The sequence below is a fragment of the Macaca thibetana genome, chromosome 1 (assembly GCF_024542745.1).
Source record: "Macaca thibetana thibetana isolate TM-01 chromosome 1, ASM2454274v1, whole genome shotgun sequence".
Classification (NCBI taxonomy): Eukaryota; Metazoa; Chordata; class Mammalia; order Primates; family Cercopithecidae; genus Macaca; species Macaca thibetana.
The window spans coordinates 108631779-108659766 of record NC_065578.1 but is presented as its reverse complement, the minus strand read 5'-3'; the positions used below and the strand labels follow the sequence as shown (position 1 = coordinate 108659766).

The 27988-nt window shown below is 59.9% G+C and overlaps 1 protein-coding gene across 4 annotated transcripts; it reads right to left on the bottom strand.

Annotated features, from left to right (window-relative positions):
• Positions 1 to 48: 48 nt before the first annotated feature.
• Positions 49 to 26308, bottom strand: CELSR2 (cadherin EGF LAG seven-pass G-type receptor 2). 4 transcript variants are annotated; one of them, XM_050745464.1, is made up of 35 exons: positions 22449 to 25771; positions 16693 to 17340; positions 14530 to 14752; positions 14166 to 14281; positions 13898 to 13986; positions 13351 to 13508; positions 12825 to 12988; positions 12527 to 12652; positions 12017 to 12183; positions 11429 to 11716; positions 11170 to 11344; positions 10792 to 10933; positions 10491 to 10611; positions 9888 to 10071; positions 9611 to 9712; positions 8937 to 8984; positions 8157 to 8251; positions 7739 to 7948; positions 7036 to 7219; positions 6797 to 6925; positions 6515 to 6695; positions 6215 to 6382; positions 5979 to 6105; positions 5667 to 5867; positions 5189 to 5363; positions 4752 to 4864; positions 4495 to 4574; positions 4279 to 4405; positions 4069 to 4191; positions 3385 to 3512; positions 3064 to 3152; positions 2764 to 2958; positions 2455 to 2625; positions 2121 to 2373; positions 49 to 1770 (listed from the first exon to the last, which is right to left on the bottom strand). In XM_050745464.1, exons 1-35 carry the CDS (start codon positions 25765 to 25767, stop codon positions 1743 to 1745), a joined length of 8847 nt encoding a protein of 2948 aa, XP_050601421.1. In that variant the 5' UTR covers positions 25768 to 25771; the 3' UTR covers positions 49 to 1742. The 4 variants fall into 4 exon arrangements, with proteins under 4 accessions (XP_050601421.1, XP_050601426.1, XP_050601445.1 ...); XM_050745469.1 differs by having other exon boundaries at positions 2121 to 2355; XM_050745488.1 differs by lacking the exon at positions 8937 to 8984 and having other exon boundaries at positions 2121 to 2355; positions 22449 to 26308.
• Positions 26309 to 27988: the final 1680 nt, after the last annotated feature.

Here is a 27988-nt window from a genome sequence, read left to right as displayed (position 1 = left end):
CCTGTGGGAGGACAGGGTGCCACACAGAAGCAGACAGTGACAGTGCTGTACCCGCACAGAACTAGTTTATTCAGTAGTATGGGGCATGAAAAAACAACAACAACAAAATGCTACTATATTTACAGCAACAACCGAACTGTACAATCTGATGGTTAGTATCAAGTTAGCATCCAGCATCTTTGTATTTTTTAAAATCAAGTCATCAGTAGTAAAAACCAGTTAAATTTTTAACCCTTTACAGGAATTGCTGAGGGGAGAAGACAGGGGGAGAATCCATGGCAGAAAAGCCAGAGGCCGGCCTCACAAATGAGAAACAGGAGCCTTTCTTTCCTGCCCACAGCCTCTTTTTCTAGCCACCTGCTCCAGAAGGAAAGTCAGTGACAAGTCTGGAATACATGCTTGGAGTAAATGGTGACTCAGATGAAAAGCAGTCGGCAAAACTGAGGAGAGGGGAGAAGTGGGGAGATGGCGGCCTGGGGCCAGGGGGAAGGGCGTCGAGCCCCCAAGCCAGGGCTGCTGGGAACACACCCAGCCTGTGATGGCCATATCAGACCCCGGGACTGGACACGAACCCATCCCAACACAAAAAGCAAATAAATAAAACAAATATATTAACTCTCTCTTCACAGGGAGTTGGGGTGGAGTCGGGGAGAAAGAGGAACAGGACCTAGTCCTTTGAAGAAGAGAGCCAATTCCAAGAAGGGGTTAAAAATAGAACATGTCTCAGAGGCCACAGCAGGTTAGACAAAGTAGCATTTGTCTGATTTTGGGGGCGGGTGGGTGAGTGGACACCAGAACCCAGACTTGAAACCTGTGCTTGAGCACCCTCAGGGCAGCCGAGCCAGCACTGTGTTTACTCTTCCTCCCCCACCCACACCACAGCAAAGAAGCGCAACTTAACACATGACTGGCCTGCCCCAGGTGCGGGGCGGGCAGGAAAAATGAAGCACTTTTGGGTCAGCAACTGAGCAAACACCTGGGCTGCCGTGCACGGCCAGAGTCCAGGAAAAGGAGAGGGGCTGGGGCTGCCCGACCCCCGCTGGGGGCACAGGCTCCCCTGAAAATGTGTTCATGCAGCATTTGGGGGTCCGGGGGCACTGAGTCCTTCTGCCCCCTCGCCAGACAGGGCTTTTCCAGTTCCTGGGAGAGGCAGCGCGGGCAGGGCGAGGCGCACCCTTTGCCCTGGCCCCTCACCTTTCTGAGGCCTGCCCGGGTGCAGCCCGAAGGGTGTGACGCCCTGGGTGCATGTGGCTTTGTCCTTTCCTTTTGGTGATGGCGAATGAGGGGCAGGCCCCCCAGGAGTCCCTCGCCTCCCAGAGGCACAGCAGATGGGAAACTGAGGGGAGGCTGGGAAGCATCCTGGGAGGTCCTATCCTCTTTGGGAAGGGAAAGGGGAGTCAATTTCCAGCGTATAAAAAAAATGAATCCCTGAAGTCATGAAGAGTGGAGATCCTTTTTTAAATTCTCTTTTTCCTCTTTTCTGAAAAACTTTGTCTTGGAGATGTTGGCCCCAGGGGTCCAAAGTGCAGTGAGGGGAATGGTGGGGGGGGAGTTGGCACTAGATGGCCTTGGGTGGGGTGGGTACCCCTCCTGGCAAGGCCCAGGCTCCTCAGATGGACGTTTCGTCGCTGCTGCGGGCAGGCGATGGGGAGCGGGGCAGGATAAAGCACAAGACAGGAGCAGGGCATGAGTGCGGCTGGGGAAGGGAAGGGAGCCTCGGGCGTAGGAGCCACAGCCCAGGGTTAATGCAGGAAGTTAAAGAAGAGAAATCTGGAGAGGCAGGAAAGGAAAGTGGCAGAAAAGGCAGACAGAGGGTTAGTTGAAACAGAGGAGAGAGTGACAGCTTTCACCAGACGAAGGAAACAGGAAAGCACTCCCAGCTCCCCATCCTCCCGCACTCTGCCCTAGGCTGGGCCACACCGCGTAGCGCCCAGGAGGGGTGGCCCGCCCCGCAAGGCACCATGGTTTGTGGGCACGGCATAGTAAGGGAGCTGGGCCAGTTCACCCATTTGTCCTCCTAAAGCCAACCAGAGTCGCCTGGGGAGGCCCGGAGGCAGCTCTGGGCCCAGGTGGGGCCTCCGCGGGGCTGCACCCCGTCCCGCCCACCCGGCCACACTCACTCGGAGCCTGATGAGTCCTCATCCACCGTGCCTGCCTTGATGCTCATGGCGATGGGCATGACCCCGTTCAGCTGCTCCTGGAGGCTCTGCCGGGGCGGTGGGCGGGGAGGGGGGCCGCCCCGGCTGCCCTCACTGGCAGAGGAGCCCCGGGAAGACCCAGTGCATTGCTCCAGGGGGAGCCGCAGGAGGCTGCTCTTCTCGCTGATGGTGGGCAGACACTTCTTCTTAAGGATGCCTGCGGGCCGGGGCAGGGCTGTGAGGTGCAGCCACAGGAGAATGTGAGGTGTGAGGCTGCTGACCAGGGGAGCGCGGCAGCTGGGGGTGCCCCACTCACCTTTGTGAGGCTGGGCAGAAGAGCCTGGAAGGGGGCCCAGGGACCCCTCTCGAGACAGGGCATCTCCATTCTCCCGCAGCCGCTCCTCAGGGGCCCCATTGCCACTACTCTCCTTTGCTGTGGTCCCAAAGTCTCCTGGCCAGGGGGCCTTCCCAGGCCCCGGGCCCCCATCTGGTGGGGAAAGGAAGTAGATGAGGCCCACAGAGGGCAGATAGCCAGGAGGCCACCACCCTAGTCCTGCTTCCCAAGAACTCCAGGCCCATTCTCCTCCTACCGGCCCCAAAGGCTATAGCCCTGGTGTTGGCCCACCCTTGGGGGTACTGTGCAGGGGCAGTCTCTCGGCTCCAGGCCCCAGCAGGCTATCCCAGCCCTGCTCTCCAGGGAAGGCAGCCTCCTCTTCCTCCTCCTCTTCTTCCTCCTCACTGTCTGATGAGTGGGTAGAGGCATAGGAGCCACTCTGGTCATCTTCTAAGGACAGGTCACTGTCGGAGTCTGTGTCAGGATCTAGGAGGCCAGGGAGAGATCACAGCCAGCCCAGCCACCTCCACCCACCTTCACTAAAAGCCAGCCAACTGCCCCGCTGGGCGGCCGGAGTCTTGCCATCCTCACCATGCTGCTGGTCTTGACCCTCCAGGAACAGGCTGCCTGGATCCCCCAGGCCAGGGGGCCCTTGGCCAGGGTTCAGTGTGGACTCCTCCCTAGGAAGACGAGACCATGCTGGGGGTCAGCCTGGCCCCTTGCCCAGAGTCCCCGTCTCTCCTCTCCCCTGGGATCCTGGTTCCAGCCGTGGGTCCCTTACAGCTTCTAATCCAAGCTAGCCCACATGTTAGCCATAGTGTGTGCTCCTCAACTCCCAACGGCTGGCTGGCCCGGGTCCAGCATGCATGGGCCCCTCCTCCCCTCCTCCACCCTCCCATTTCCAGGATTCACCTCAGCAAGAAGGGGATGTAGCTGGGCTGACTCTTGCCCGAGCGGCTGGCGCTGTGCAGAGAGCCAGCTGAGTCTCCGTAGGGCTGGTACAGCCGCCCATCTGTGTAGGGGCTGGGGCAGTTGTAGGACTAGGTAGGGAACAGAGAGGTCAGTAAGTAGGGGAGTGGGATGGCTGGCCCCAGGCTGGGAAGTAGGAGGGTGGAGGGAACTTGCCCTAAGTTTCACCTTCCACATGCTCAGGTCTGAAAGAGGGGGCCCTGCTTCTCTGCTGCCCCCGTATTGAGGCCTGGCAGTGGTCATAGCTCTGCCACAGCTGTGCCACCCCTGCATGCCCCCAGGGATCCTGGACTCACTATATAATGGCTCTGTAAAAGATAGGACCAGAAACTGACTCCTGAGAGCACCTTGGGAGACAGAAAATTTACTAAAATTCATGAGAGATTCTCAGGTGCAAGGCACTTATTACCTGATTATCTGTCTCAGACCCATCTCCCTCAAGTCAAAATCCTACACACCCTTTCCAACATCTCCTCCCCAGGCCAAACATACCATTTTCACCCCCTCTTCCACCTTCCAGGAACGGACGGAGAAAAGGGAAAGGGGAGTGGGCCAAAAGTACAGGCTCACTGGGCCTCCTACCTCTCCCTCCCTTCACCACCCGCCTAAGACCCCTGGCTCCCTCACCGAGGTCAGGGTGGACTTGGTGGTCAGAGCAGGGTCAGGGCTGGGCTTGCGGCTGCAGGCAAGCTTGAGTGCTTTCCGGACCTCCTTGCTAAGCACCACATAGGAGAGGAAGATGAAGGGGCCCTGGCAGGCAAGAGGCAGCAACGGTCTGTGCATATTCAGGTACCCACAGCCCAGGTACCTCCCTTCTCCACAGGCTGGGCCAGTTACCTGGATGCAATTGCAGGCAGCAAAGAGGTAGTGGAAGAGGAGGGTGTCGCTGTTGACAGAGAGCAGTGCCAGCAGCCATGTGGCACTCAGCAGCAGGAGGACGGCGAAGGAGGGCTGCAGACCCGAGCTAAGGATAGGGACAGGCCATGAGTCTGGCCATAAGGCCTCCCATGCTGGTGCTTGCCCACGGCCCAGGCACCCCAACCCTATACTCACACAGGACCTTTCTTCTCAAAGCCCTGCCGCTGGGCAGCACAGGAGGCCCGGGCCGCCAGGATGTACAGGAAGACACTCATCTAGGCAGGGGCAGAGGACATGGGGTGCTCAGTGGGGATAAACAGCTTCTACCCAGCCCACAATGCCCCGTGGCCTCAGCTGTTCCTAAAGGGAGTCCTGAGGACACATGGCCCCAGTAGCAGGAGGACAGCAGAGGAGGGCCACAGGTGACACCCAACCCACCTGCTAGCACTCACCGAGACGGCAAAGGCCACTGGGCCAGCAAAACTCCAGATGAGCGTGTCATAGATGGAGAGCCAGCAGAAGTCAGGGTTCCCATAGCCCTCGGGGTCCAGGCCCACAGCTAGCCCTGGAGCATGGAGACAGACGGGAGCAGGTGAGGGGTGGTGAGGGGCCTGGGAAGTAGGGCTGCAAGCAGGTGGGCTCACAGGTCCAGGCACAAAGCATGGAAAGGGTTCTGCCCACCATCGGCCCTTGTGTCCTCCCCAGGATAGGGAAGCAACACCTGGGTGGCGGCCTCGGAGTCTGGGTTAAAGCAGAGGGACACCTGTGAATAAGCTGGTCTGGGGCATGGGGATGTGGGGCCTCAGGGCCTGTATGTGGGTGGGGAGAAGAGGGAACAAAGGTGGACCTAAGGATGTGGGACCCCAAGGCCAGGAATGGGTGGGGGTACCTGTGATGAAGGCAGGCACGCCCCAGCCTAGCATGTAGTAGAAGCGCATGGGGCCGGCGTTGACGTCGCGCACCTCAGTGAGTGCCCGGTACAGGTGCAAGGCCTCCAGCAGAGCCCAGGAAAAGGTGCAGAGGTACAGGAAGTGCAGCAGGATGGCAATGACTGTGCAGGCAAACTGAGGGCCCAGGCCAGGGCAGGTCAGTGACCGGGGTCCACCCAGAGGACAGGCTCTGCTTTGGGTCAGGCAGGGAGGAGGGCCTGGGTGTTGGGAACTGCTTCCGGGGAAGCCTGGGCCAGAGGCAGATGCCCGTAGGATGCTGGGGGATCCCGGGGGACCTGGAGAAGAGGAAATCTTGGGCCAGGCGCTGCACTAGGCACCTTATTAGAGTTCATGGTGAAGGAGCAGGGGTTGCCAGTGGGGACTGGGGAGGTAGCCTGAGAAGGTGGGGACAGTCTCTGGGCAGTAGCAGCATCTTACAGGGAGGTCAGCCTGGTTGATTCCCAGGAGGAAGACTAGCTGAGCCAGGCCCAGGGCGGCTGTCAGGTTCCGTCGGATGCCGTGTTGGTTGGAGCGCAGGATACGCAAGAGAGTGAGGAAGAAGAAGGTGAGCAGAAGGGCAGCCAAGGTGACACCTAGAGCCACGTATGTCAGTGTCTTCAGTGGCAGGATCTCCCCATTCTGCAGAGTGGGTGGCAGGGGGCCAGCGAATTAGGAAGAGCAGGACCTGAGCACCAGCCCCATGCCCTGAGTGCCCACCCACGGCTCTGCATCTGCCCCTGGGGGCCCGACCTCCCGCCGAGACACATCCATGAGCACAGCAAAGCTCGTCATGTGGTTGCACTGGCAGCTGACATGGCTCTCGTTGCGGAAGACGACTTCACAGCCTCTGGCCGACCAGCCACCTGTGCCACTGACCCTGTGTGAGGAAGGCAGAGTCAGGAAGACAAGGAGGGTGAGGCATGCAGGGGCCTGGGCTTTCAGCCCAAAGCCTTGGGGGCGGGGGGGCGAGGGTAGTGCAGGCTCACAAGATCGAATGGTTCCAGAAGACACAGATGGGCTTGGTTCGCTCCTCTGTCTCCAACAGGCGGAACTGCACCGTGATGGGCTTGTCCAGGGCCCGGGGCAGAAGCTCCTCATCGTCATGGACACTGATGCTCACCACAGGCGTGTTGATGATCGGGCGTTTGGGGACTCTGATGTAGGGCAGGCAGGTGCACAGTCACCACAGCAGTCACATGACTGGGGAGACGCCCCCGACCCCCTCCATGCCTCAGCACTCACCGCCTGACCCACACCCCACCCACACCTGTCCCCTAGCCACTGACCTCAGGCTGCGCTTGTCAGGGTCATAGTTATGGGGCAGGAGCCCGGCCAGGGTGCGGTAGATGATGACGCTGGCCACAGCCTCACCCTGGCTCAGCTCCGGGTGCCGTCGCTGTCGCCGTGCTAGCTCCTCTGGCTCCTGGGACTCTCCGGGGCCTGCGGGCCTGACCACGGGGGGCGTCTCTGGGAGGGGACACTGTCACACTTAGCTGGGCCCTGCCCTCTGTGGGGTCTGCACAGACACTGGGGTCCAGCTCCCAACTCAATCCATGGCCACCACTGACCTCTGAAGACCGACTCAGGCAGAATGACCGTTGTCTCAAGGTCCGGGGGCCGCTCCCCACGCAGGGCCTCGTAGCGGGGCAGCTTGGCCCCAGCAAAGTTCCCCTTGTCCAAGCGCACTACAGAGATGACTAAGGAAGGAAATGGTCACAGATAGGACCTGTGAGGCAGGCAGGACCCCAGCACAGCCGCCCTTCCTTGTCGGGGACTCCCTCCACAAACCCGTTGGCACCAGCCTCACCAATGTTGCGTGTGACGATGGTGAAGGGGCTTAGGTAGGTGTGCCGCATGTTCTGGGCCAGGGCGCTGGCATAGGCCTCATAGTGCTGGAGCAGCCAGGCGGTGCCACCCTCTGTCTGCTGGATCAGCTCCCAGTGCCGCTTGTTGGCTGCGTCCAGGAGGGCGCTGCCCACCCGCAGCAGATTCTGGGGTGGGCAAGGTCACGGTGGGTGTGCTCACAGCCTACACCTGACATCCCCGCCACAGAGCCTCGGCCTGTGCCCGGGCCAGCCCCCGCTTCCCGGCAGGCCCCTCCCTCTGCGCTCACCATTGCCTCCCCTGAAATGCTCCTGGACTGCACTGCCCACTCAGGTCACCGGATGCTCTGCCCCTTCACCCTCCTCCTCATTCTCTACATAAGAGCTTCCCAGCCCTGTGCCTGGACCCACACAGATGTCTTGAGATACTGCTTCCTCCCAGCCCGTGGTACCACAGGCAGGCCTCTGTTCTGGGTCAGACCGTGCCCCAGCACACACACCTTACTATGAGAAGGGTTGGGAAGAGGGCTGGGCCAAGGGTCACGGGTTTCACGGAGGCCTCCTGCCAGCAGGGAGCTCCTCATAGGTGGGATGGGAAGGCCCCCTCTGCCCTCCAGGTTGCCATGAGCAGGCTCACTCACCATGACCCCCATCTAACCAGCCAGCCCTGCAACCTCCAAGCCCCACCTCAGTGAAGTGCACGTCCTGCGTGGCAGACAGCCCGAAGCCCCGCTGGGCACTCTCGTGGGCCAGCAGCCGTGTGGCCAGCTGGTAGGCCACCTTGACGTCGCTGCCAAAGTAGCCAACTGTGTGCTGCGTGGCATTGCGCAGGAGCAGCGCCAGCCGCTGGGAGCGCCCTGAGTCTAGGCCTGACTCATTCCGCTGTAGCCGCTCGGCCTAGACAGGAGGGAGTGGAGGAGCAGGAGTGAGGGCAGGAACTCTGGAGCAAAAGGACCTCAGGAGGGGAGAGATGGTCTTTCCAGCTGGGAGACCAGGAACACACAGGCTGGAATTCCAGAATCCCGTTTCTCAAAGATGGGAGTAGGGGCAAGTGAGACTCAGCATGAAGGAGAGGGAAAAGATGGCGACGAGGCGGTTCACTTACGAAGCCCTTCAGTTCTGAGAAGGTGATGGACGTGCAGTTGAAGAGGTTTGGGGGGAGCCACCCCCTGTGCTCATCACAGTGGCGCACAGCAGTCCCTGCGGGAAGGAAGCCAAAAGGGCTGCCCTCAGGGAGACACACAGGAAGCCCCTGAGACTGGCTGACAGGTTCTGCTGGAGGCCAGCACCTCATGGGCCAGGGACAGCAACTAGCAAACAAGAGCTCTGGTGAAACAGGAAGACAGGTATGTGGAACACCAGGGCCAAAAATCTCTGCAAGATGGGTCCACACAGGGCTCTGGGGGAACAGGGCATGTGACCTCCTTGAGCCCTCATCCTGCCTGTCTCCAGTCACCACTCTGTGCTCTCTACCACTTCCTGCCTATGAACCTGCTCATCGCCAGTCCAGGACCAGCGCCATCCCCCATACTGGGCTGGGTCTCCTGGGTCAGCAGCCAACACCCCTACTCCCCAGACTGTCTGCCTTTGTGGTGGCATAACTCCAGGACTCGGTGGTGAGCTGACGATGGGAACCCTGCATGATTCATCTTTGAATCTCTAGCACAGCCCTATGCCGAGCACTGTGCAGGTTTTTCAGCATTTTTGTTAAGAGTCCAAGATGTGGGACGGATGCAGTGGCTCATGCCTGTAATCCCAGCACTTTCAGAGGCTGAGGCAGGCTGATCACGAGGTCAAGAGATTTGAGACCATCCTGGCTAACACGGTGAAACCCTGTCTCTACTTAAAAAAATACAAAAAATTAGCTGGGCATGGTAGCACACACCTGTAGTCCCAGCTACTCGGAAGGCTGAGGCAGAAGAATCACTTGAACCTGTGAGGTGGAGGTTGCAGAGAGCCGAGATCACGCCACTGCACTGCAGCCTGATGACAGAGTGAGACTCCATCTCAAAAAAAATAAAAAAATGGAGTCCAAGATGTGGCGGGGCGCAGTGGCTCACGCCTGTAATCCCAGCACTTTGGGAGGCCGAGGCAGGCGGATCATGAGGTCAGGAGTTCGAGACCAGACTGGCCAACATGGTGAAACTCTGTCTCTACTAAAAATACCAAAAAGAAAAAAGAAAAACAACAACAACAACAACAACAACAACAACAACAAAATAGCCAGGTGTGACAGCAGCCAGAGGCTGAGGCAGGAAAATTGCTTGAACCTGGGAGGCGGAGGTGGTAGTGAGCAGAGATCGCACCACTGCACACCAGCCTGGGTGACAATGCGAGACTCTGTCTCAGAAAAAAGAAAAAAAAAAGAGTCAAAGATGTAGGCACAATTGGGCAACAGGGGAAGGGGGACCGTGAGCCAAGGAAGATGGGAAATGAAATCCCAGGACCTGGAGGCCAGAAAGCAGAGTCCCCGGATCTTCAGCCAGGGGCTTCCTGCCCTCATCCCACTAACAGCAGAGGCCATGTCCTCAATATCACACTGGGGCCTCCAACACCTACCAAAGGAGCCTTTGGGACAGGGAGCAGCAGCGGGCAGCCCGAAGCGGGTACGGGGCCACCAGATCCCAGCTTCAATCGCTCGTGGGCAGCTGTCGTAATTCACTGCAGGGAAGAGCACATGGTCACCCAGGAGCAGCTCTCCCTCTGCGGTCCTGCCCAGGATCCCCAGCCCTCCCTAGGTCTCCCCAGGACTGCAACCACCCCTTCCTGGCTTCCCTGGGGTGCAGGTGCCCAGCACACTGTGAAGAGGGCTGCCCACCCATCCCAGGAGCCACACCTTCACAGCCATTGGTGGTGACCTCAGCAAAAGGGTTGTCACAGCGGTCACACTGACGCCCGATGACACCTGGCTTGCATGGACACTGGCCGTCCTCAGGGTCACAGACGCGGGACAAGGAGCCTGTGGGGTAGCAGTCACACAAGAGGCAGGTGGGGCTGCCTGGGGGCCGGTAGTGGTTCTCCTGAGAAATGAGGGAGGAAGGGTGTCACTGGCCAGGCTCTCTTCCCAGGATGCTCATGGGTCCTCTCAGCTGTGGCCCCTCTGGAGGGGGTCCCGACCTCAGGTCCCCTCAGGAGCAGCATTCAAAAATAATTAACACTAGCAATGCTTTGGAGTTGAGCCCATCAGTGAGATGTCACACAATCAGAATAGGCTGCAAACCACCACCACACCAGGCCCACAGCCCATGGGTTACACATTGGCCCAGGGTCTACACCTCAGCCACATGAAGGTAAGCGGTCAACAGCTCCGCCTATGAGGGCAAAGGCACAAGGCCCTCGACTCTGCAGGAAGACCCATCTCTATAGCCTCCCCCTAGGGCCCAGGAGATGTGGACAGAGGCCCAAGTGGCCACAGTGGGGGCTTGTTTGGGGCTGTCACCTTGCAGTGGCACTCGCCGCTTGTCTTGTTGCAGTCTGGGTCAAAGCCTTTGCTGACATCACAGTTGCATGGGCCACATGTGGGATGTCCCCACCAGCCACGGGGACAAGGCTGGTCAATTCTGCAGAGAGGGATCCAGGCAGGCATGAGCTCCCCCTGCCACTCCCACCTAACCTAGGTGAGCCCTGTGTGGCCCTTCTGACCCTGGCTGTGGATCAGCCAGGCTTTCAGGGCTCTGAGGGACACACAAAGAGGAGTAGCAGCCACTGGGACCTGCTGCCACATGCCCTGGTCTGCTTACCTGGTCTCACAGTATGGCCCAAGGTAATTTGGAGGACACTCGCAGGTATAGCCATGGGGGGCACTGGGCTTGCGGGTACACACGGACTGGTGCTCACACGGGTTCAGATCACACACATTAGTACAGTTGTCACCATAGTAACCTGGGACCAGAAGGACCAGAGAGGCTCATTCCCCCACCCTCCCCTCGCACCATCTTCCATGAAACCCACCTTCATCTATTTCTTCCCACGTAGCATCCTATCAGCTGGCTTTGCTGTGTCGATGACTAAGGCTCAGAGAGGTGATGTGATGCCCCATGCCCCAAGTCACACAGCAGAGCCAGCATGTGGCCCCAGGCACCTGATAACCTGCCTGTTGCCCTGGATCCTTAGCATACCTGGATCACAGCTGCAGGAATAGCTGTCCCAGTCGTTGCTGCAATAGCTGTTGGCAGGACACGGGTTTGAGTCACAAGGGTCAGGCAGGCTACAGCCTTGCTCAACGTTGATGCTCTCCCCACGGCTGGCATCCAGGCTGTTAGCCCCCTCTGGCGTATCGCTCACCCGCACACCCTGGGAGGGACAGGAGCAGTGTTGCCCTCAGTGGAGCAGGGCTGAAGTGGTAGGGAAGATGGGAGGGCAGGGCAGGACACTCACCTGCAAACAGCCCCGAAAGCCACGGGCCACACCGCCGGCTGGCCCAGGTATTCCGCCCACTGTTATGTTGCTCAGGTGCAGACCATGCAGCCGGGGGCCCAGGTTGCCCTCTGCTCTCTGCTGCCCATAATCGAAGGACAGAATGGCATGGCCGGGCCCCCCACTGGCTCCCAGTGCCAGCTGTGCATGGTGCCAGTCACCGTCATTGGCCCGACCTGGCTCCAGACGGAGAGAGGAGGCCTGGAGCCCTGTGCCCTCTACGCTCAGCACCACGTGGCCCTCCCGTAGCTGACACCAGGAGGAAAGAAAGCAGCGTCAGCAAACGGCCTTCATCACTCTTCTCCAGTTCACAGTTCCCCTTTCTGGACCACCAAACCCATCCTGCTGCCCAGCTAGGCCACAGAGAGGAAAGTGTATTTATTTCCTTCAGGCCCAATAGGTGGCAGCATTGACCTTCCCAACGGATCCAGTGGCCTCTATCTGTCCCCACCCCTGCCCAGGACCTGCCCAGCCACTTCTGTCCAGCCCCCTAGAGGCTACCAGGGCCCTACGGCCAGGCCAGGGCCAGCCGGCTCTTCCCTGCATCACCTGTAGGGTGATGGTGCTGCGCCCCCTGGTGACGGCCTGCAGCAGGACACCGTCGGCCTGGCGAGTGCGGAACATGAGGTTGAGGTGCCAGGGTTGGGAGATGGGCAGCGAGAGGCCATGCCAGGCCACCAGGCTGCTGCCCAGGAAGTGCTGTGGATTGGCCATTTCTGGGGAGGCAGGAAAAGGCAGACTGTGACGGGTGGAGCCGTGGAGGACCCTAGGGGTGTGATGCTCAGCGGTGGCAGCTGCATGGAAGGCAGAGCCCACTCCCCTTATCAGCCCCGCCCTCCAAAGTGTGTACCTGCCCTGGGCCCGCCCCACGCTGTGCCCAGGCCTGCCTCTGACTGGCCCCTTTGTCTCCTGTGTTGCCCTCTCAGGGCTCTGCCCAGACACGCTTTTCCACCCACAGCCCGGCTCAGCGGCGGCCTGCCCAGCGCCTGCCCCAACCCTGCCAATTCCCAGGCTGTTGATAGCACCCAGGCCTCAGCCTCTAACAGCCGCCCCTCCTACCCTGGGCGCAGCTCTTGCCCCCGAAGCCCAGGGGGCACTCGCAGCTGAACGCGTCCCACTGGTTCACGCAGGTGCCCCCATTGTGGCAAGTGTTGCTGTCACACACGTTCTTCTTGGCAGGGCAGCCTGGAATGGAGAGAAGGCCTCTCAGTGGACCTGAGCCGGGGCTGTAAAGAGGAATCCTGTGGCAGCGGCTAGAGAGGCCTCTGAGACCCTGCATTCTGGCATCCTCACACCAGGCACAGCCCCTCCCCTCAGCACTGGGATCCCAGCCTGACTCCACCCCGGGCGCCCATACCAGGCACAGTGCCATTGTTGGCAATGAAGTCAGCCATGTCTATGTGCCGGCTGTCCACCTGCAGGTTCCGCATGCAGCCCACGAAGTGCCGCATTCGGACTGGGAAGCTCTCAGGCAGGTCCGGCACTCCGCCTAGTAGCAGGGGCCCCGTCAGATCCAGAGACCTGGGGGAGAAAAGATGGTGGCAGCACAAGGCAGGGCTGGGAGCTTCCGGTCCTCCGCTTGCTCTGCCACCAGGCCGGGAGACAGGAAGGGCCTAGGCAGGTGTCCAAGGGGCCCTGCAGAGCAGTGCTTAGGAAGGGGGTCACCCCCACCTGGAACTGTTCTTGTCCAACACTTGGCCCCCTCCCCAGACTGCCCCACAGGGCCTTGCTCTGATTCCCCAGTCTTGACCCCATCCCCAGGGCTGAGCAGGGGCTAAGGGAGGCAAAGGGAGGGAGCCCCCAGAAGCTCACCCTCTCCACCTTCCCTCCCTGCCTGGCTCTGCCCTCACTTCACCCCATCCCTGGCCCTTTTCCCTGCTCACTTCTTGCTGCCACCCTGGGTGCCCTGGGCAGCACAGGAGTAGTTGCCCAGGACAGATCCGAAGCGCAAGGCCACCCCTGTGTCACAGCCATCCACGGTCACCACGGCCACCTTCTGCTCTGATGGGCCCTGCGGGAGCCCTGTCTGACCCAACAGTGGCTGTGGACAGGAAAGAGCAAAGAAGGGGGACACTTGATGCAGAGCCCACTAGGTTCATGGCCAGCACACACTGGGTGCCTCTGTGTGCACCCACATGCCCAGACACATACGCACATACATGCATACACACACGTGTGCTCACATGGTTTATGCATGTAACTACCTTCCTCAGTGTCCAAGTCTGTGGCTGCCTAGTGGAACAGGGAGCATCAAGCAGTGCCCAGTGGGGTGGGAATGCCCAGCAAGGTGGTACCTTCCCAGCCGCTCCCTTCCTCTCAGCCAGAAATGCCCTGACCAGCCCACCCAAGCCTGGAGGCAGTGCCATTCAGGGCTGTGTAAGCACCTGAGGCAAGAACAGAACCCCAACCCTCTGTGCCCTCCACACCCACCTTATTGTAGTATTTCAGCTGCACCGTATGCCACTGGCCATCACTGACTCCTCCAGGCACGAATGGGGACACCGTGGTGGTTGACTCCCCTGAGGAAAGGATCAGGTGAGCTGGTATGCCAGATGAGGGCTGGGAAAGGCAGGGTTGGGGTGCCAGTGGCTGGGGCTGGGCCCAGGTTTGGCTGATTAGAGTATGTGGCTTGGGGTCAGGGGCTGGGAGACTCGGGGTCTTTGGAAGATGGGCAAGGATGGGGGGCAACTGTGATCACCTGCAGAGAAGGTGAGCTGGACCTGCTCCTGGATCACCTCGAGGGCCACAAAGTCATGCTTCTCATTAAAACGCCCATTGTACAACAGCAACCCGTCGCGCTCCTTTGTGGCAAACCTGAACAGGAGTTGGGGATGGGGGCAGGGAATGGGGTATCCACCTTGATGCCAGCACCCCCACCACCTAACCAGCGCAGGGGAGGGAGATCTGCGGACAGAACCACAGGCAACTCCAAGAGCTCCTGGCTCTGCTGGCAGCCTGCTCCACGCTCTTTCGATGCCTGACCTCTTACTTCATCCACAGAACAGGAGGCACCTCAGACGCCCACCAGGCCTGCTCCCTACCCCCAGCGCCCAGCCACTCACGAGAGGGCCAGGGTGAAGTGGAAACGCTGGCGCAGGCCACGAAAGGTGATGAAGGAGCGGGCGGGGAAGCTGCGCGTGGTCACCTGGCAGTAGGGCTTCTCGAAGTCTCCAGATGGGCAATCACATTTGAAACCGCCCACCAGCAGGTTGACACAGGTGCCCCCATTCTTGCAGACACCTGGGGTGCAACGGCCTGAGCGAGCACTCACCTCACAGTGCTCACCTGGACAAGAGGAAAGGCAGGTGAGTACCAAGTACCTGAGGATGGGAGGGGAACTGAGACCCCCCACAACCCAGTGATAGCTCTCACGGCCTCCCGTGACCCTTGTAATACCCCCCAAACCTCCCAGGCATCCCCACTTCCTCTCCTGTGCCATCTTCTCTGAGATCTACGGTCCCCAGGCCTTCCTGGGCACCCTCTTTGGCTCACTGAGCCTCTCTCGCCACAGCTCCACACACTGCAAGTTCCTCAGAGTTCCCAGCCCCTTCCCTACCCCATTTGGGTTTCATAAGCACAGGCCTGCTGGGACACTTGGTTGTAAGGCTCCTGGGAGCCTTCGATGTCACACTACCAAGCATGCCTGGGGGTGTCCTGGCCCCCAAGAGGGTAAATGTGCACAGGCAGATGGGCCTGCAGGACAGTGGGAGGGCTGGGAGCCTCCCTCCTCCCTTCTTCCTACTGGTGCTTTTGTCCCTCTCAGGCATTGAGATCAGTTTCCCTCCCCGGGGATGGGACCAGGCTTCCACTTAGATTTGTCTGGGTTATGGAGGAGTAAGAGAGAGAAGCTGGGGAGCCCCCAGGAATGGGGCAGAGGCCTCCCACCTTGAGCCCTGGGGTCCAGACTGAGGACCTTTGTGCACGTGGGACATGCTGAAAGTGAGAAACTGAGCTCTGAGGGCTCAGACAATTCAACAGAGGAGCTGAAAACTCCAACATCAGATGGGAAAATCCACCCTTCTCTCCCTCCCCATTCCCAGATTCTAGAGATAGGTTCTCAGCTCCTGTGCCTAGTGACTGCTCTTGTTTCCATGGAAACTGTTGTTCGCCTACTCTAACCCCCCCAACCCCCCCACCATCCTCCTGGACAAAGACTCCTCTCCCCTCCCCCATGCCCGCCCCTCCCCTTCCCCCCACCCCTAGCAGCAGCAAAGAGAAGTCAAGTCTGGCAAGTTCTGGGCAGGAAGATGCAGCAGGGAAGGGAGTGGGGCCTGCCTATGGCTGCTGGCAGAGCCAGTGGGCATAGCACTGGAGGACAGGGAGCAGGGCTTGGGCATCTCGGAAGGAAGGGCCTGCAGGGAAGGGAAGAGAAGCAGGGAGTGCCCTGAGAAGATGCAGGAGCCTGAAGGGAGGGGTCAGGAGCATAGAGCAGAGGCAGTGAGCATCCCAGGGAGCAAGATGTGTAAAGACCTTGGCTGACAGGCCAACAGGGAAGTCCCCTAGCCAGGACCCTCTTTTACCAGCACCTGGGCAGAGGTGGAGCCATTCTGCCCAGGCCCACACAGGTGCAATGATCTTCTGGAGCACCCCATCTCAGAACCCGACCCCTTCCAGTTCCCCCAGCACTTCTGTGTCTTCCCCTTAATGCCTGGGGAGAAAAGTACTTGCTGCAGCTTAGAAAGGGAATTCGCTCAGCAGTGTAGAGACCAGGTTCTAGGCCCAGCCTCACATCTAAACCAGCTGTGATGAGACCAGGAGCAAGTCACCCAATCTCAGCGTTCCCTTAAATCAAAGCCAACACCTTCCATGCCACTAGCTGTTTCCAAGTATCAAATTAATTACATTAATCCTCACAACCAACTTATGACCTAAGTACGGTCATTACCTCCATTTCAAATAACTGAGGGCCAGAGAGATTAAGTAATTTGTTCAAGGTCACACAGCTACTAGTGGCAACGCTGAGACACGAACCCAGGCCGACTGGCTCTGGAGTCAGCTCTACCCGCAATGACACTGCCTGTGTGTCCCGTGCGCAGCAGGGAGAAGCACTCCTTGCGCTGCTTTCCTCAGTGGAGTGCTGTCAGGGAGCAGGCCGGATTTATGACCTCCCAGTGTAGCTGCACCTCACTCGGGAAGAGAATGAGGCAGCCGCCATCATTTGTCCTGATTTGTGCCTGCACCAGAGCCTTCCAGGGCTGCCCCATGGGTCCCCTCCCTTGGCTCACCCGTGTAGCCATCACGACAGAGGCAGGTGTAGCCGCCCTCGCGGCTGCGGCAGCGCCCGTGGGGGCCACAGGGCCGTGAGTAGCAGAGGTCCACCTCAGTCTCGCAGTAGTCACCCGTGAAGCCGGGCGGGCAGCGGCAGCGCAGACCCCCGACGGGGTGGATGGGCCGGAAGAGCACGGAGGAGGAGGCGATAAAGGGCGCGGAGGAGTCGAAGCGCAGCACCGACACACAGCGCATGTAGTTCTCGCAGGGCTCCCGCAGGCAGATGTTGTCGTCGAAGGGCAGCACGCGCTGCGCCGAGATGGCCGTCAGCAAGCTGCGGTTAAGGTACAGGCGCTCCTGCAGGTCCTCGGAGGGCAGGAAGGGCGGCCCGCCCCCGGGCCCTGGCGGCTGGCCCACCGACAGGCTCACGTTGAGGATGTGGCCCCCGGGGGCGTCGGTGTCCCGCTGGACGTTGAATACCACCACGTGGTCCGGTGGCGTGGCCAGCGTGGCGGCCACCGCCTGGATGAAGAGGCCCAGCAGTGGTGACAGGAAGCGCTCGGGTGACATGTCCTCCAGGCGCAGCGTGATGCTGTGGGTGAGCATCTCATCAGTGATGATGGTCACACGCAGCGCGCACTGGGCCGTCACGCTGTGCACGCCGTCTGTGGAGAGGGACACCAGTCAGGACCCAGTCTGGGGTGGGGGGCCAAGCCACAGACCCGCGCAGGGGTGTGGGGAAGGCCCTGCACAGGAGCCGGGGCTGCAATTCAGCCTGCATATTCCTGCACCACCCACCAAGAAAGCCTCTCCTCTCCCACTGGCATAAGGGTGCTGAGCCAGGTATGTCACCTGTGGGCCAGTCACTCCTTCAGGGCTCAGGGGATGAGATTTGCAGAAACTCTCTTTGCATCCTTTCCCAAAACCTTCTGTCGCTGATGCACAGCACACCTCTTAATGTTTGTGCACCTTTCCCTGTCCAACCAAGGCTCCGGCTCCCTTCCCCCAGAGTCTGTGCTGCCCTGCACGGGAACCCTATGTTGTCTTTTTCATACTTTTCTACAGGGCCCAGAGCATCCTGAGAGCCATAAAAATCATCCCCATGCCCCCTCAGCCTCTACGCCTCAACACCACGATAATCGCAGTCATGGCTGCAGCAGGGAGTTGGGGGGGTAAACTGGGTCAGTGGGCCACCTAGTCCCCCTCCCACTGAGCCCCACGGCTGCTTGGGCGCAGACCTGCTATCCCCATGGCAACACCCAACACAAAGCATTCTTCCCGCCCAACTCTGGGCTGCTGTGGGTAGCCTGGGGGGCCCCACCCCAGGAAATCCAGCTGAGCCCCGTGAACCAGTGACAACATCACCCACTACCCCATGCTGGAGACAGGGTGAGTGGGGGTGGGGGACCAGGGGGGCAGAGATAGAAGGGCCTGGGCAGCTCTCCACTCTGAGACCCCAGAGCCCCACTGAGTCAGTCTCTTCTCTGGCCCTAGGGCCTGTAGCTACTCATCACCCACTTGGCTCAAGCATCACACCCAAATGCCTGCCATACCCCCAGGCAACACACTCACTTATAAACAGCTAAGTACTAACACACACTTGCTGGTGTCTCACTCCACCCACACACCCTAAGCCCAGAAATACCACACACACCTGAATGCACATACACATGGGAATGAATTTTATTTAGCTAAAACATGAAAGCTGGGGACCTGGAGATGGAGGAAATGGCTTTGCAGGGCAATAAGGGATAGTCTTATTTTTTTTATTTTTTATTTTTTATTTTTTTAAGAGACTCTCACTCTGTCGCCTCTGCTGGAGTGCAGTGGCACGATCATAGCTCACTGTAGCCTTGAACTCCTGGGCTCAAGCGATCCTCCCACCTCAGCCTCCCAAATAGCTGAGACCACAGGTGCTCACAAGTATGCCTGGCTAATTTTTGTTTGTGTGTAGAGATGGGGTCTTGCTATGTTGTCCAGGCTAGTCTCAAATTCCTGGCCTCAAGTGATCCTCCATCTCAGCCTTCTAGAGCACTGGGATTACAGGCATGAGCTACCGGCACATTCACATTTTTATTTGTTACAATGCCTTACACATAGTAGGTGTTCAGAAAACACTGAGATGTGGATGACAATCTATTCAGTCTCCAAAAAGAATAAATGGTCTTTAAAACATAGCAGGGGGGCGGGGCGCAGTGGCTCATGCCTGTAGTCCCAGCACTTTAGGAGGCCGAGGCAGGTGGATCACGAGGTCAGGAGTTCGAGACCAGACTGACCAACATGGTGAAACCCCGGCTCTACTAAAAACACAAAAATTAGTTGGGCGTGGTGGTGGGCGCCTGTAATCTCAGCTACTTAGGAGGTTCCAGCTACTCAGGAGGCTGAGGCAGGAGAATTGCTTGAACCCAGGAGGCAGAGGGTGCAGTGAGCCAAGATCGCGCCATTGTACTCCAGCCTGGGTGACAGAGCGAGACTCTGTCCCCAGAAAACAAACAAACAAACAAACACCACATAGCAGGGGGAGCCCAACTAGACATAAAGAGCGAATGCTTACCCTAGCAGTAATGGGGCAGGAGCCCATGTTTCTGGGGGGGGGTGTGAGTAGGCGAGGAACATGGGGACAAATTCTGCATCTGTACTGTACCTACTTGGGGTGACCGACTATACCAGCGGTGGCTCAGCTGAAGCCGGGAAGGCTGAAGGCAGACCCCCATCTCAGCCGTGTCCTCGGCCCACTGCCCACCTACCCTCCAGCCTCATCACTTGCTTGTTCTCACCAGCTATCACCAGTAAGCCCGCTTGTCATCACCCACTTCTGTTCCTCCTGCTCTCGTCTCAAAGCTGTTGCACAGGCTGTTCCTTCCCACCTAGACACCAGCCCACAGTCCTCCGAGTCTTCTAACCTGCCCTGAGCTCACCTGCTCCAGGAAGCCTACCCAGATTTATGTCATCAGGCTCTACTTTCCTCTCTGTTTCGGACTTCCCCGCACGCACTAGGGTGCTCAGCTGGCACAGGGCTCTTGTATACCTGGTACATCTGCCTAATGATTCCTTGACCAGATATTCCCTCCAGGCAGAAGCAGCCCAAGACTCCACACACAGTGCCCATAACTGATTAAGAGACGAGAGGGCAACCAAAGCCACGGAGCAGGAGAAACTTTGCCACCACTCAGCCCTGGGAACGAACACTCCTCGCTGTGTCCCCCGCCGCCATCGTCTTAGGCCCCGCCTGGGCCCCTCTCCCAGCATGTCTCTGTTGCTGCCCATCTGGTTCACCATCTGGGGCCACCTGCCCCCTCTGCTATTGTCCCCATCCCCAACAGTCAACCCACTGCTCTCTCCTTTCTGTGTCCCCCTCCCCTGCCTTGACCTAGGTCACCCCTCAGGTGCAAAGGCAGGGTGGGAACAGGGGTGGGGAGTGCATTGCCTAAGCTGTCTTCCTGAACAGAAAAGAAAGCGCTAGGATGGCCTCTGACCCCAGGAAATGCCACCTGTGCCCCAAGCTTAGCCAGGCACACCTGGAAAAGCGCCAGGTCCCGGTCAGCCTCCCAACCTCTCTTCCCCTGGCAGACGTGCCAGCGGAGGCTGGAGGCCAAGAGGGCTCTGCTGTTCTGGGAGCTGCCCAGACCATGGACAGGAGCTGCTGTGTGTCCGAGCAGAGGAAGAAAGAGGCGAGGAGAATTCAGGCTCCAGGAGAGCCATCGGCCCAGGCTGGGACAGCCGCAGCCATAGGGAGGAAGACAGAGGAGGCACAAACACGGAGACCAAACAGGGGAAGACAAAGCCCCAGGAAAAGAGCCCGCGATGGGCAAGTGGGAGAGCAGGAGAGCCACAGGAGCAGGGAGAGGGCACCGGAGAGAGGCAGTGCTGCAAGGCCCCGCATGGGCAGGGGCGGGAAAGAAGGAAGAGACAAAGAACAAGAGGAGGAAAACAAAGGGGCAGTGGGAGTCAGCTCCCCCTCACCCTGGCCTCCCTGAACTTTGGGGTTGCCGTGGTGACTGCCTCCAAGGGTCAGGGCGGAAGGGAGAGGGTGGGGCCAGAGCTGCCAGGCCAGGAGAAGCCCTCCTGGATGTTGCCCCGAGCCTTCTCTAGACTAGGGAACCAAGGTCTGGGGCTCTGCCCTGGTGGGAGACGGAAAGCCTAGTGGGGGCGCTTCTCTGCCCCCATCACTTAGTGTCTGGCCACACTCACCAAGGGCAGGCTGGGTGTGGAGGACCAGAGGGAGAGGCCCTCCTTCCCACCTCCTTCCCACCGCCTCAAGTGCCCAGGCACAGCTGAGGACACAGGAGCTCAGCCTCCCACTTCCTCCTCCTGGAGGGGAAACTGAAGTCTCCGGAGGCTCAGAACCTCAGCCACAGTCCCTGAAAAGCTCCTGCTTCCTGGTTCCTGTGGCTACCTTGAGGGGTGGGGCAGGGGGGCATCTGTCCAGCAAGGACCCTGAGTGAGGCCACGCCCTGACTCTCCCATGCCCTTCCTTCCCCTTCCAGCCACACTCCCTGGGGTGGAAGTAGGGGCCTGTCAGCCTCTTCTTTTCCTCCCTTCCCTGACGGGTTTGAAAGCTGCCTAGAGGGGGTGTGACCTGACCCACCCCTGGGGTGCAGCTAACAGCATCCCCTCATGAGGGTCTCAGTTGTTCCCAGGCTTGGGGAAGGCACTCAGCAACTTGGGTGTGGTCCTCTCCCTGCTGCTACCTCTGGCTCCCCACAGCTGATAAAAAAAGACAGAATACTGTCACCAACCCCCTCCAACTCTCCTCCCCCAGCCCTGCTGTCCAGGGAGTCTGTAGGCTGAGCGCTTGGCCAAGCAGCAGGAATGCCCCAGCCTGGGATCCCGCCAGGCTCCCACGCCCTGGGACTCTGTTCTGTCCTCAGATCAGGTGCCTTGGGGTCTCTGCCCTCAAAGCCCACCAGTCCCCTGGCCTGTCCTGGTCCCTACACTCCATTCCTGGAGCTCGTCCGGGTCACAGCCAGCAGAAAAGGAAGGCCTGGCACCCTAAGAACAGCCCGTGGGGTGGCAAGGGGGCCCAGAAGGCCTCAGCTTGCCCCCCAGCTTCATTGCAGCCCCTCCTCCAAGCCAGACCCGAACCACGGACTCTGAAAGTGGGATCTGTTTGGTCAGACAATGAGCTCTAGCCTCACTTCCTGTGGGAGCTCTGAAGGGGGAGCCAGGCCAGGCTCTTTCTGCCTGGAGGGAAAAGAATGCGCTAGACAAAGTCCATGTCAGCCGATTCTGCAGCTCAGCCAGGAGGCAAAAGGGGCCAGAAGAGGACTGCAGGGTCCTGACCCCTGGGTAGCGGCAGCCCTGTGCTCCCGTGGTCCCCATTTCTGCCAAAGGCTGTATGAGACTGCAGGAATATCTTGATGGGGGTGAAGGGGCCCTGGCCTCGCCTCCCCTCCTGCGCCACAGTCCTCTCTACCCTTCCCCCAGCTCTCCTGGCCCCCCAGGCTTCCACGCGCCTTTTTTCACAATTCTTGGCAGCCATAGCCAGGGCAGCCTCACAACACTTCCCCGACCACGTCACAGGCTGGTAGACAGTGGGGGCAGCCAACCGAAGCAGCCCAGCCCAGCCTGGTGGAAGGCGGGGCCTGCACCAGCCACCGGGATTCCTGGGGCTTCTTCCCAAGCTGGCTCTTGCCCCCTCCCGCTCTGTGCCAGGCACTGGGCAGGGAGGTGGGTCTGTAGCTGCTTCCTGGATCGTGCCCTACCTCCAGTGGCTGCCCGGACCCTCCCCGCGAGCTACCCCCACCCCAGCGCCACCTGGACGCTTCCTTACCTGACACCAACACGCTCATGATGGCCTCCAGAGGCCGGTTGTTGTCCAGCGCGCGGCTCAGCTTCAGCTCGCCCGTGGAGGCATTGAGCAGGACCAGGCTGAGTTCATTTCCCCGCTCAAAGCTGTAAGTCAGACTATCTGAGATATCAGGGTCATGCGCAGGTACTCGGCCAATGGCACCCCCAGGGAAGCTGCTTGAGCGGTTGGTGACATAGTTGTTGAAAAGGATCTCAAAGTTGCCCAGCACTGGTGGGTTGTCATTGCGGTCAAGGAGGCGGACGTGGACTGTAGCCCGGCTCACCAGAGGAGCTGACGTGGCCTGGATGACCAGGACGTACTCAGGCCGGTCCTCGTAGTCTAAGTCTACCAGGGCTGTCAGCTCCCCAGAGAAGATGTCCAGCTGGAAGACCTCAGGGATGTTGCCCTCCACGATCTGGTACATAATCTGGGCATTAGTGCCTTCATCGGGGTCAGTGGCTGTGACCCGGGCCACGGCCAGCCCAATGGGGCTGTTCTCTTCCACAAACACATCAAACTCATCCTGCTCAAAGACAGGGGGATTGTCATTCACATCCAGCACAGTGACTGTCACTTCCATGGGCGTGCGGGCTGGGGGCATCCCCTTGTCCACTGCATATGCCCGCAAGACATACTGGGCCACGTTCTCTCGATCCAGCCTCCGCAGCGTTCGCACGATGCCTGACGTGGACTCGACAATAAAGTCACCGTCTCCATCGTCGCCTCCTTGGAAAGTGTAGAAGACCCTACCATTAAGTCCAGAATCACGATCAGTGGCAGAGATCTGCAGGACGCTAGTGAAGGGTGGCACATCCTCATAGACACTGCCCTGGTAGGAGTCGCGCAGGAACTGAGGGGCATTGTCATTCACGTCGTTCACCAGGATCTCCAGGTAGGTGGTGTCGGACTTCTGGGGAATGCCGTTGTCCCGAGCAGTAATGGCCAGGGTATAAGACACTTGGTCTTCGTAGTCCAGCTCAGCCTGGGTGGTGACAGCCCCTGTGTCTGCATCGATGCGGAACTGGGGGATGCTGTCCTCCATGAAGTAGGTGATGCGGGCATTCTCACCTGTGTCCTCATCCGTGGCGCTGATCAGCACCACTGTGGTGCCTGCCGGCCGGTCCTCATTAACATTCACTGTATAGTGGGAGCTCTGAAAGACAGGACGATGGGTGTTGGCATCGGTGACATTCACCACAATCTGTGCCGTGTCCTGCCGCGTGCCATCGGAGGCGGTAACAGCCAACACATACTGCCGCTCAAGTTTGTAGTCCAGTGGCAGGGCAAGGGATACCAGCCCACCACCACTTTGGCTGGTGATGGAGAAGCGGTTTCGGGTATTGCCACTGGTGATCTGGTAGGTGATGACACTATGAGCATCACGGTCCACAGCTGACACCGTCACCACGCTAGTGCCCACAGCTGCATCCTCATTGAGCCGCACTGTGTACTCGGGTTGGGTAAAGGTTGGATTATTGTCGTTGACATCCAGGACAGTCACGCTGACGCTGGCCGAGGCAGTGAGTGCTGGAGTGCCATGGTCTCGAGCTTCTACCCCAAAGCTGTAGAAATCAACTTCCTCCCGGTCCAGTTCAGCAGCCACAGAGATCCAGCCTGTGCCATTGTTGATGGTGAAGGGGAAGTCAGGTCCCACCCCAGCAAGGCGGTATTCCAGGCGGGCATTGTCACCAGCATCAGCGTCGATAGCCTGGACGTGGAGAACCAGGTAGCCTAAGGGGACGCTCTCCAGGACAGTAGCCTGGAAAGGGGTGCTGACGAAGATGGGGGCATTGTCGTTGATATCCAGGACCTGCACTGTCACCAAGCCAGAGACATTAGAGAGTGGGGGACGGCCACCATCCTGTGCTCGCACCCGTAGGGTGTACTCCTTGGTGGTCTCATAGTCAAGAGGGCTGACCACATCCAGAGCTCCAGTCTGGGCATCCAGATAAAACTGTCCCCGAGCGTTGCCACTCATGATGCTGTAGTGCACCAGGGCATTGCTCCCCTTGTCTCGATCTGAGGCTGTGACTCGGAGTACTGGGGCCCCCGGAGTCACGTCCTCCCTCACTTGGACCACATAGCGCTTCTCACTAAACTGGGGGGCATTGTCATTGTCATCCTCCACAGAAAGGAAAACAGCAGCTGTGGTACTCCGAGGACCCGGGTCCCGACCCTGGTCACTTGCCTCTACCGTCAACTGGTAGGATTCCACCTCTTCCCGATCCACAGGGCCACGGGTTCGGATCACCCCAGAGCGAGGGTCTATCTCAAAGACTTCGGAGGGGCTGCCCCCAGGCCCCTCCAGCAGGCGGTACAGAATATTGGCATTGGGAGGGGCATCACCATCCGTGGCCCTGACAGTGAGCACCTCATAGCCAACCTCCAGGTTCTCCCTGAGGCTCTCCTTGTACTCCTGCTGCTCGAACACGGGGTCATGATCATTGGTGTCAGTAACCAAGATGGTGAGTGTAGCCAGGGCACTTCGTCGGGGCATGCCGTGGTCTTGCGCCGTGACCCTGAAGACGTGGGTGCTCTTGGTCTCACGATCCAGCTCCTCAGCTGTGGTTACTGCACCAGTGATTGGGTCCAAGGAGAAGAACTGGTTGGAGCGGCTATCAAAGAGGGCATCCATGGTGTACTCAAGTCGACCTGCCTCACCCTCGTCTGGGTCGATGGCCCTCAGGGATGCAACAGGAGTGCCTGCTGGTTGGTTCTCTGGCACTGTGGCCTGGTAGCTGGGGGGCTGGAACTGGGGGGCTGTATTTACATTCCTTTTCCGACGCCCACCCATGGACTCTTCTGGTGACCCTTCCCCTGCCCTGAGCCCAGGGGCCTGTGCTAGTTTGCAGGACTGGCATCTGAGCCGTGGGGCTTTTAAGCACGGGTGCTCCTGGGGCAGTGTGAGCTTGCCCTGTGGCGAAAGGTGGCCTCCAATGCCCAGGAGGCGACAACTCCAGGGGCAGCCTTCAGGAGCTGGTGGTAGGGGAATATGGGCCCCGGATTCTGGACACCAAACCCTCAGGCCATCGTGGTGGGGTACCAGGTGGCCAGTCAGCTCAGTGCCCGCATCCGTGCAGCGGCTGGTGTACAGCCAGAGGTTCGACGCTGAGGATGGACAGAGCCAGCCCACAGGGGCGCAGACCCCAGAGGAGCCGAGTCCCCTGGACCCCAAGGAACGACAGGGCCCCACTTGGTCTCCCAATACTGGCGGCGGCGGCGGCAACAGCAGCAGCAGCAACAGCAGCAGCGGCGGCGGCGGCGGCGTTGGGAGGGGGGCGCCGGTGGCCGGGCTCCGCATCTCTCCCAGCTCCCGGCCGGCGGCCGAGTCAACAGCGGCGGCGGCTCCTCCTCCGGCTCCTGCCGGCCCCGCCGCGCCTCATGCCCGGGCCAGGGCGCAAGTCCCCGGGGGCCCCCCGTGCGCCCCGCGGGGCCTGCACCTGGATGGCTCGGCGGGGCCCCGCGCTGCGCCCTCCGACGCGCCCGGGCTCCCACCGCCCCCGGAGCCAGACCCGCTCCCTGGTTACCCTGAGCACTGCGGGCTGCCGCTGCGCCTCCACCTGCGCTCCGGGCACTCACCACCTGCGCCCGCGGGCCCCGCGGCGCCCCTGGCCTTGCCGGGCCCCGGGTTCCGGAGCCGGGGTGCCCCCTCCGCCCCTGTGGGATCTCCCACCTGCGCCCGCGTAGCCGCGCGCCCCGACCCCGGCCCGGCCCCGGCGGCCCCCGACGATCCCGCGCCGCCGGCTCGCGCCCCGCGTCCCCGCCGCGGCTGCTGCCTGTCGCCGCGGCCCCGGGCCCAGCCCCGCGCTCCCTCGCCTCCCCGGCGGGCGGGCGAGCTCTGCAGAGCCGCGGCGGCGGCGGCGGCGGCTCATTACCATAGACCTGCTCGCGCCGCTGCCGCCTTAAAGCGGCGACGCCGGCCGTGCCGAAGGAGGTGGGCCCCACCCAGCGCACTCCTCCGCGCCGACGCGCCAGGATTCCCTCCAGCAGGACCTTCCATCCCTATTTCCCCAGGCCGGCCGCCTCAGATTGCCGGTGCGAATTAGCGATCGGAAGCCACCCAGCCGATGATAGTCATGGTGGCAGTACCCTAAGTATGCCTAGAGGTTTCCGAAATATTTTAAGGGCTCTCAGAGGCCAAGTTCCCAGTTCATGCCAGTCCTAAGAGCCCTCATTGCTGTCCCCTCCCATAGGTCCCGGGTCAGACTGAGTTAAAAGGGCCCCGAGCAACACTACAAAGCCACCAAAATCCCAGAGAAGCACCCACAATGAGCTACTGAGCCCACTCCCTCCCTACCGTCCCCCCCACCCCACCCCACCAGCGAGGCTGCGGTCTGACCAGCATGCCCCTTGAGGTCCGGCTGCTGGAAGAATGACCCCAGCCTCATGTTGGACACCACTTGGGCTTTTCCAGAGAGGTAAATTAGAAGGGTGAGAGCGGGTGGAAGCCAGGTGGTGTAAACACACTATCACCAGATTCAGAGGCCGGCTGCGGTGGAGCCTAGCTTTAACACAGGCTTCCTGGATCGGAGACAAGGGGCTTGCACTGCCCCCTGAGGTCCCGTCTAGAGAGTCGGCCTCTCACCCCCTCCTGCCTCCCTGTCCGTGTCCTGCGGCTACCCCCTCCTTCCGCCACAGCTTTGTGACCAGCGAGGAGGCCTACCCGGTACCCGGGCTCCAGACCCTCTTCACGGCAGCTTCACTTGAGAGGGTGTGCGGGATTCCAGGGGACCTTGGAGAGGACCAGACATGAAGCTGGACCACGGAGAACCAGGCAGGAGCCGTGCAGGCGACTCAGAAAACGCTTCCCTACATCCTGGAGCAGCCAGGGGCCCAGCCAGGCGGTAGAGAGCTGGCCTGGGGGAAGGCCCTGGCCTGGGTCCCAGCCTCCAACCCCACAGCTGTGTGACCTTGCTCAAATTCTGTGCCTCAGTGTCCCTTTTTGTAAAATGAGGGGATTGAATAAGGTGAATGGTGCTCGAATGTTTATTTAGCAGTAGAATCCTTTTCTTCAAAAGAAATCTGAAGTGGAAGGCCAGAATAAAGAACAGACGAGTAGTGCTGCTGGGTTGAAGTGAGGGGGTCAGGGCCTTGCCCCTCTTTTACCACTCCCCCAACCAAGAGATCCCTGGGCTGCTCTGTGGAACTTGAGGGTCTGGAGGAACCCATCTGAAAAGTACTGGATCAGGTGCTCCCTTCTACCACTGCCCCCTGGTCACAGTGGTGCCACTCTCACTGGGTCACAGCAGAGGACTTCCAGCCCCAGGCCCAAGGAGTGTCTGTGTGACCACACAGTGAGGCCAAGGATGAGAAATCAGCTTTTGTCTTTTTCCCTGGGGAAATAGGAAAGGAGATGGGCCTTGGCTACAGCAAGGAAGATTAGGGTTAGACTGTGCTGGCAGGATGGAGAGAAATAGGTAGCAGGGGGACCCATGGCTCAAGGAAATGCCCTCCCCTTTGACATCTGAGCTTTCTTCCTCTGAGCAAGGCCAAGGGCAGCTCTGGAGATGGAGGTGTGGGTT